Source organism: Sorex fumeus, unplaced genomic scaffold, assembly GCF_029834395.1.
Source record: "Sorex fumeus unplaced genomic scaffold, SorFum_2.1 ptg000007l, whole genome shotgun sequence".
Taxonomy (NCBI): domain Eukaryota; kingdom Metazoa; phylum Chordata; class Mammalia; order Eulipotyphla; family Soricidae; genus Sorex; species Sorex fumeus.
Window position 1 is genome coordinate 2,478,401 of NW_026606064.1, and position 9,847 is coordinate 2,488,247.

The following is a 9,847-nucleotide window of genomic DNA, read 5'->3' on the forward strand; positions in this document are numbered from 1 at the left end:
AAATTCCTTTAGAATTTGTCAAAGTTTTCATTTTCATTTCATTCCATCATCCTGTTATTTGTCGATTGCCTCGAGCAGGCCCCAGTAACGTCTCTTTCATCCTAACCCTGAGATTATATTCAAGGCTCTTTAGGAGAATGAGACCCATCATTGTTACTGGTATTTGGCATATTTGGTACGCCACGGGGAGTTTGCCAGACTGCCCTGTGGGCAGGCTACATTCGAGAGCCTGCAAGTTTGTCCAAAGTAGGAATGAGATGATAAGATGTCATAAAAGATGTCCTGATAAGATGTCGCGCAGCCGCCAATGTGGTCGCGCGGTACCGGGAGCTGGATTTTATAGTCTCTGAGTCTTGGCCGTTGATGGGATTACACGGCGCCAGGGGGCCAGCTGGTGGGTGTGACCCCCGCCTACTGGAATTTGGAGGATCTGGGTGGAGGATGCTCGACTCCAATCCGAGTAGGCTGGGAGATCTCGGCCCCGGAACCCGCGTGGATTTGTCCCTCTGCCAGTACCTTCAGGTGTGCGGAAAGTGGTCTCAGCATGGTGGTGGCTGGTCCTGGAGGTCTTCGGCTGCCGGAGCCCTGGTCGGGGTGGGGAGGAAAGCTCAACCCGCTCCCCTCCAACGGGCCCCAGCAAGGAACAGCCAGGTGCGGGGGCAGACTGCCAAAGTTTAGATCAAATAAATAATGAGTTCTACCAGATATTATTTATTCAGGAATGACTTGCACAGAACTCTTTTCGATAGTTTTTTTTCCGTACAGCATATTAAATATTAATCCACTACTACCAGTTTCCACAATTTCTTCTGTCAGGAAAGTGGGGTTACACCCCGCAGTGCTCAGGCATTGCTCCTGGTTCTGCACTCAAGAATCCCTCCTGGCAGTTTTCGGGAAACCATGTGGAATGCCAGAGATCAAATCCAGGTTGGCCCCATGCAAGGTTAGTGCCCTACCCACTGTCCTATCTCTCTGGTCCATAGCACTGTATAGCACTGTCCTCCTGTTGTTCATCAATTTGTTCAAACAGGCACCAGTAACATCTCCATTGTGAGACTTGTTACTGTTTTTGACATATTGAATGCATCACAGTTAGCTTGCCAGGCTTTGTCGTGTGGGCTCTATACTCTTGGTAGCTTGCCGGGCTCTCCAAGAAGGGCGGAGGAATCGAACCGGGGTTAGCCTGAGTCGACTGTGTGCAAGGCAAGCGCCCTACCCGCTGTACTATCGCTCCAGCCCATAGTTCCCACAATTTCTACAGAGAAAACTTCTTATGCTTTCATGAAAATCCTTTGTACATGATGAGTTTCGTTTCCTTAGAATTTTCTAGATTCTCTTTGTGTTTTGTTGCTGTTGTTAGTGTGGTTTTAATGTGTACCATTGTGTGCCTCTTTGGATTTATCATACTTAGAATTTGTTAAGTTATACGGACTTGAAAATTCATCAGTAAATTTACATGTTCGTAGATCACATAAATTATATTATACAAGGGACACTTCTTCAAATAACACTTCCTCCTTGCCCTTCTTCTTTGAGACACCCATATGGATATGTTGCTGTTTGATGATGTGCTATAAATCCAAATAAATGTTTTAAATTAGAGAATTAAAAAAATGAAAATATTTGTTCTTAATAATTAATTTCAGTGGAACATTTTATTTTAGATAATAATTCATGAAGGCATGTAGCTAAAAAATAAATTCTCACTAAAGCAAAATATGTTTATTTAAAATAATAATAGGTTAAAGCTGGCATAGGACTTTGGACATGATGCAATATCTGTACACCAGAAATAAAAGATATTAATTCTATAGAAATCTGTGTTATATATACTATTATAAATAAAAGGACAAGATGTAGCATATTTACACTTTAGTGGTAGTGAGTATACAGTAACTATAAAACAAAAGCATAAATATTAACAATGGTAACCATGTTACCTTATAAAATAAAAAAAATAAATCTACAACAAAAAATATAGAACAATTTTTATAAATTTTTGTTAACAAAAACTATTTTATCTTCATATGTAAAAGAATTAATTAAAATTTCATTTTAAGAAACCACGTGTATAATATTTGTATAACTGTGTTACATAAATACCATGATTATTAAATAAATCATGTTAATATTGAGATTATAATCTTGGACAGCAAAATATGTGCTCTGTTGGATACTAATCCTACGTATTCTAGGCTTCATTATTGAATTGCCCCTTTTTGTCCTCCCAGAGAAATTTACAATGCTCTAGAAAGCACCCCTAATCTCATTAGTTTATTTTTAACCTTTCCTTTGTGCTTTACCTCTCATTGTTATAGTCCCCAAGTCAATCTTGGTTACTTATAAGACAAAATTTCTGGTGATTCTGGACTTTGTATTTGAAGTGAATTATTCGCTTTTCTATTTCTCCTATCATCTTTTCGTATTTTAACATGGAGCAATATTCTTTGCTTAAACACATAAAGGAAGGGAAAAAACACAGAAAGACCATTAATGCTGTGCTCCTAATATTTGGGAGTTGATTGACTCAAATATATCTACTTTTGAGCATCCATCATAATTACTTGACTCAGGCTTCACTTGCTGTAATTCCTAACACCCCCCCCCCCAAGGGAGGTGGGACAGAGATGAACCTAGGACAAGCAGTAGAGCTGTCCTGGAATCGAATGGGACAATCTATAAAGCATGAAAGTATGGTCTTGATGCAAGATGTTATGACATAAGAGACAAGACTACCATCAGGAAGGACAAGCTGGACAAGTCTGAGGACGTAGTCAGGGATTTAAGTAAAATTAGCCTTGTTTGCCCTCAAGCCTAGAGAATGAAGTTTTAGAATCTACGTCTCTTATTGTGTTTATTCAAATAACTGCAATTATTAATAAAAAGTAAACATAATTGTTTAATATGTACAACTAAAGGGAGAGAGAAAACCAATATAAATGTTCCTGAGAGATAGAGTGTTTCCTTGAGTTAATCTCCTAAGAGAATTGACCTCGCCAAATCACATGTACTTGCAGTCCTATACTTTGAACCCCCTCAGATGTTTTATAAGTATGCTAATAGCTTTATATTAAATGGACCATTTTCACCATCTATCTGAGATCCTCATTTCTTTGTTCCTCTGCTGGGGAGGCTAGGGAGGCAGTTCTTAGCCACCAAACAAACATGTTTCATACACCCACATTTTGAACTCACATTGCTCTAAAATTATTATAACATATTGATTTGTTGTATGTCTCAAACTAATGTGTCCAGCTGTCGGGGTTCAGATCTCAAGAGTTTTTCATAAGTTATGAATATATAAAATACACATATATGTTCGTGAAATGTCAATATAAGTGTGAAGATTTAATAATCGCTCCATATTCATGAGTAACTCCTTTTAACCTCATATTATTAGACTCAAGTCTCTAAGACTTAAATTTTGCTTTGTATACATTAAAAGAAAATTACTAAATGAGTTTAAAATATTTAGAAAGGGCCAGAGAAATATTTTGCTTAGATCCAAAGTGGAGGATGCTAGTTAGTACTAACTTAAAATATGACTCCTATAGAAATCGTTGCTTTTTCCAAAGTCTTACAAAGGCATTCTTGACCTCTTTGTTCCTCAGGCTGTAGATCAGTGGGTTCAGCATGGGGATGAATATAGCATAGAACACAGATGCCATTTTGTCTGTGGCCATGGAATGGCTGGAGCTGGGCTGTAAGTACATGAAGACTGATGTCCCATAAAAGATAGAGACAGCAGTGAAATGGGAAGCACAGGTGGAAAAGGCCTTCTGACGTCCTTCCCGTGAGCTCATTCCAAGAATGGTGAGGAATACCAACAGGTAGGAGATCAAGATTACCAGCACAGAGAAGAGGATACATATACCTACCCCCAAAAGCATAACCATCTCAGTGATGCTTTTGTCCGAGCATGAGAGAGTCAAGAGAGGAGGAGCATCACAGAAAAAGTGGTCAACCACATTAGACCTACAGAAAGAGAGGCTGAAAATGTCCCCAGTGTGGATGGACGCATTCAGGAAGCCACAGAAGTAGGAGCATAGGACCAGGCGTGCACACACGCCTGTCGTCATGGTGGTGGTATAGTGCAGTGGTTTGCACACTGCTGCATGGCGGTCATAGGCCATGACAGCCAAGAGAAAATTTTCTACAGTGATAAAGCCTGCAAAGAAGAAAAACTGGATGGCGCAACCATTATAAGAGATGATTTTGTCTCCTGTGAGGAATTGTGCCATCACCTTGGGAGTGATAGCAGAGGAATAACCAAAGTCCACCAGGGAGAGGTTACTGAGGAAGAAGTACATGGGGGTGTGGAGGCGAGAGTCCAGCAGAATCAACTCGATCATCCCCAGGTTCCCAACCAAAGTGATAGTGTAGATGAGAAAGAAGAATATGAAGAGCGGGATTTGCAGATTGGGCTCACTGGTCAACCCCACAAGAGTGAATTCAGTCACTTCTGTATCATTCCCCATGGGACCAACTGAGAAATATACGATCAGGCCTGTAGCATTGTGAAAATAAAACCAGAATGACAAATAGAAAAAGGACAATACATCAGACAGCTTACCTATTCTGTGACTTACTTACCTTAGGTTTTCAGTAACACATTTCTCAGAGTCATTAGTTCAATAGCATGACCAAGACAACAAAATACAATTTTAAACTGTGGATAGGTCATATGGCCTGTGGTCCCCTAACACTAACCATAAAGTTGGGATAATATCCTGGGGGGGTGGGAAATACAGTTTTAAAATATGGTCAATGGGCTGGAGCAATAGCACAGCAGGTAGGGTATTTGTCTTGCACTCAGGCGACCTGGGTTCAATTCCCAACATCCCATATGGTCTCCCAAGCACTGCCAGGAGTAATTCCTGAGTGCATGAGCCAGGATTAACCCCTGTGCATTGCCAGTGGGACCCAAAAAAGCAATATATATATATACACACACACATATATACATATATACATATATACGTATGTACGTACATATACATATATACGTATATATATAATCAGTGTGCCCTGGAAAGAATAGAATAGATTGCAGGGCAAGCAAAACTGCACCTAGGAAAGAACAGAATAAAACAATTTAGGGTCTTTTAGATGTATAGGATAACAGAGGCAAAAATAGAATAAGAAATTTTCAGGTGCCTGCTGATTGGCGGTGTGAAATACCCCAGCTTCTGTTCTTCATGTAACTTTTCAATGTTGATGCACTTATTGACTGTTCTTACTGTCTGTCAGCTTAAACAATGGCTCACACATTGTGAGCCAGTGTAGAGGAGCGATACTGTATTGAATCGCTGGTCAGCCTGTAATCTCCCTGATGACTGTTCAGGTAATTCAAAAACTTGGACACTCTGAATGTGTTTGTCTCCTCATATGCTTATTTCACTCATTCTCTGTGACTAATCCTGCTGGATAAAGATTGAAGATATCAATCCAATTGGCTTTAGACAATGATCTAGATAAAAAGAAATGTAAATCATGAATCCCATATCCTAACATCACACCCAAAGAAGTAATATAGAATAATTTTGTAAATTTAATTTAAATTTATTTAATTTTACTTTACCTAATAATCAACACAGAGGTAGGTCATTTGCCTTGCACACGGCCAATCCGACAGAGCTGGGTTCGATTCCTCTGCCCCTCTTAGAGAGCCAGGAAAGTTACTGAGAGTATCTCACCCGCACGGCAAACTCTGGCAAGCTACCCATGACTTATTTGATATGCCAAACACAGTAACAACAAAGTCTCACAATGGAGATGTTACTGGGCCCACTCGAGCAAGTCGATGAACAATGGGAGGGCAGTGCTACAGTGCTCTATTTTCAGGACAGTGTTCTATGACAAAAGAAGGTAGGTAAATAAAACATGTTGGAGATTAAACAGTATATAGTAAACCAGATATGTGATTTACCATAAGTAGAAGACCATGGAATATTTTGTACAGGGAATAAAAATACTTAAATAAGGAAAAATACTTAAATAAGGAAAAAATGAATGAGATGAGAACGAATCCGGAGTTCTGACATCCGTCGACGATCAAGGATCAGGGACGCTGTCTCATTTGCCAAGGTGTCGAAAATCAGATGGGCTGGTCACGTAATGAGATTTAAAGACGACCGTTGGACTAGAGCTGTTACTGATTGGATTCCACGGGATGTCAAGAGACCGCGTGGCCGCCCACCTACCAGATGGTCAGACTTCTTTGTCAAGGTCATGAACGATCGGTTTGAGGCCCTCCATGTTCCCGGAGCGAAGAGATGCCATTGGGCTACACTAGCACGCGACAGGGACAAAGGGAGACGTTACTGGCGCCCGCTCGAGCAAATCGACGACTAACGGGAAGTTAAGTGATTAAGTGAAGGAAAAAATACTTAAATAAGTTAATTATGTATATTACTTGAATACAATTGTCACTGTCCTCCCATTGCTCAAAGATTTGCTTGAGCAGGACCAGTAACATTGTGAGACTTGTTTCTGTGTTTGGTGTATCAAATACGCCATGGGTGCCTTGCCAGGCTTTGCCGTATGGTCGAATTACTCTCGGTAGCTTGCCGGGCTCTCCAAGAGAGGCGGAAGAATGGCTTGGTTTTGTCGGTCGTGTACAAAGCAAACGCCCTACCCGCTGTGCTATCACTTGAGCCTGGAATAATAGCACAGCGGTAGGGTGTTTGCCTTGCACTTGGATACAAATTTGTAAATATTTCAAGAGTAGTACTATCTGAATTTCTCTATTTACTAAATATCTCTATTAAAGAAAGAGGTCAATGATAAATATTTGTTCCAATAGAATGTTTTTAAATTTATACATATAATCTCTGGTTGCATTAAACACATCAAAGAAGTGTTCAAAACATTCTAGCACAAGCTCTGAATAAATCAAAAGAAAATTTACTCACTTGGTGCTTTTTCTTGATTACCTCTATTCATGAAAATATTATCTCTATTCAAAAAATTCTATGCAGATAATGGATTGAACTCACAAATTTGTAGTCTTACCTGAACAATATGACATGCAAATCCAGCACTTTTGTATACAAATGAATTTCAATAAGATTCAATCTGTGAAAGATATTCTTCTGCAGTAGCCAGCATGTTTAAAGTTCTCTAGAGGCAGGAAAAAAATCAAAGAGAAAAGTGGAATTTACCTTTGAGTAAATTAATAGGAGTTCTAGTTCTAACTATGCTGCTCACTCTCCTCAGATAAGTCATGAAGTCTCTTTGATACTCAATATCCCCTTATATACCATGGAAATAATCCAAACATATTCCTCCCTAAAAACTGCTGCTCTTATAAGAAAATAAGAAAATTCCCAACCATCTTTAAATTATTGTAATAATCACAATCATAATATCACAAGGGGTACTGATGTGCTTTTTATAAGATCACAGTATCTGAGAAGACCATTCTTTTTACTAGACAATTGTTGATAAATTTGATGAGTAAATGATGTCAAAATAATTTTGAGGTTTTTGGCTTCCCTTGAAGCCAAGTGGAGTCATGTGTGGACTGGAACAGGTAATAAGAGGGAGCTATAAGGGATTTAAGAAACACTCAGGGGAAAATGCCCTATGAGGGCTGCAAAACTTGTTATCTTACCTAACTAGAAAACATGTATTTACAGTGCCTGTGGGGATTCAGTTCTGCTTGTTGACAAAATTATAGGTCTACCTATACTATTTTCATAACACTTCAGTAATGCAAAACTTGAACAGCATGACCTCCAGAAATTTGACATAAATATTGGGAATATGGAAATATAGGCTTTGTCATTAAACAAGACAAGTAGACACTACAATAAATTATTTTCTTAACTCACCTTAAAAGTTTGCATTAACTCATCAAACTAATTGTTTTTCTCAAATGGGTTCAAGAATAATAATGAGCAAATAAAGGCTCATTCAAAACATGTTACTTGCATTCATGGTGCTTATCCATAGTGCATTTCTCATGAAGAAGATAAATGTTAACCAAAAAACCCCCACTGTAATTAGCCTTTAAATCTGTGTAAAATATTAAGCAAGATATATTTTATTGCTATAAAACAAGCATGTAATTATACACAGAAAAATGAAAGAAAGCGGTAGAAATCTGCTTCACCTTGGCTTTTGAGAATATTTTTCTCAGGAAAACCAAGCAAACCTAAAACAGACAAAAACTAGTGTGATAAATAGCTCATTCCAAGGAAAATTTTAAAATACATACCAGATAGGACTTCTTAACTGATGAGTATAATCTCAAAGATCCTTGACAAAAGATTAGCAAACCAAATCAAAAAATATCATGAAAGATCATATTCCATGACCAAAAGGATATATCCCAGGATGTAAGGATGGTTTAATGTACCTAAGTAAACTTCAAGAAATAAAAGAGAAAATATGAAATATGAAATATGAAAATACATGCCCTGCTCATGGATTGGGAGAATCAACACTGTCAGAATGGCCATACTCCCCAAAGCGTTATACAGATTCAATGCAATCTTTATAAGGGTACCCGTGACATTCTTCAAAGAAATTGATCAAACAATCCTGAAATTCATATGGAAAAACAAACCCCCATGAATAGCTAAAACAATTCTTAATGGAAAAAAAGATGGGAGGTATTACCTTCCCCAACCTTCAAAGTGGTAATAATTAAAACTGCATGGTATTGGAAAAAAGACAGATCTGCAGACCAATGGAATATGGTTGAGTATCCTTATACACACCCTCAAATATTTTATCATTTAATCTTTAATAAGGGAACAAGAAGCGTGAATTGGAGCAAGGAAAGGCTCTTTAACAAATGATGCTGGCAAAACTTGACAGCTACATGCAAAAAAATAAATATTGGTTCAGACCTCTACCTAACACCATGCACAAGAGTCAGATCAAAATGAATTAAAGACCTCAACATCAGACCAGAATCCATAAAGTACATTGAAGGAAAGGTTAGCAAAACCCTCCACGACATGAAGCTAAAGGTATCTTCAAAGACAAAACAACAAGCAAGTGGAAACAGAGATAAACAAATGGAACTATCTTAAACTAAGAAGCCTCTGCACCTCAAAAGAAACAGTGAACAGAATACAAAGACAGTTAACAGAATGGGAAAGAATATTCACCCAATATCCTTCTGATAAGGGGTTAATCTCAAGGACATACAAGGTACTGGTCTAACTCTACAAGAAGAAAGCATTCAATTCCATAAGAAAATGGAATAATAAAATAAACAGAACTTTCTCAAAGGAGAAATCAAATGGCCATAAGGCACATGAAAAAAAAATGCTCTTCATAACTAATCATCAGGGATATGCAGAATAAACAACAATAAGATATCACCTCACACCACAGAGACTGGCACATATCCAAAAGCTACTAAATAGCTGTTAGAAAAGATGAAATCATAAAATTTTCATATAAGTTGATCACATGGAGAGTATCATGCTAAGTGAAATGAGTCAGAGAGAGAGGGACAGACATGAATCCACAGAAAATCATAGTCAGTGGTGAAAAACTAAAAGCCTTGCCTTTAAGATCATGCACAAGTCAAGGTTGCCTAGTCTCATCACTACTATTCAATATAATGTTGGGAGGCCTTGCCATAGCAATAAGGTAAGAAAGACATTTTAGAGCAACCAAAAATAGAAAAGGAAACTATCACTATTTACAAGTGATATGCACTGTAGCACTGTCCTCCCATTGTTCTTTGATTTGCTTGAGCGGGCACCAGTAACAACTCCATTGTGAGACTTGTTACAGTTTTGGCATATCGAATATGCCACAGGGAGCTTGCCAGGCTCTACTGGGCAGGCGGGATACTCTCGGTAGCCTGCTGGGCTCTCTGAGA

At 38.4% G+C, this 9,847-nt stretch overlaps 1 protein-coding gene across 1 annotated transcript; it reads right to left on the reverse strand.

Annotated features, from left to right (window-relative positions):
• Positions 1-3,548: 3,548 nt before the first annotated feature.
• LOC130043937 (olfactory receptor 5B12-like) lies at positions 3,549-4,481 on the reverse strand. The gene has a single exon (XM_056136455.1). The coding sequence runs from the start codon at positions 4,476-4,478 to the stop codon at positions 3,549-3,551; it is 930 nt and encodes a 309-aa protein (XP_055992430.1). The 5' UTR covers positions 4,479-4,481.
• Positions 4,482-9,847: the final 5,366 nt, after the last annotated feature.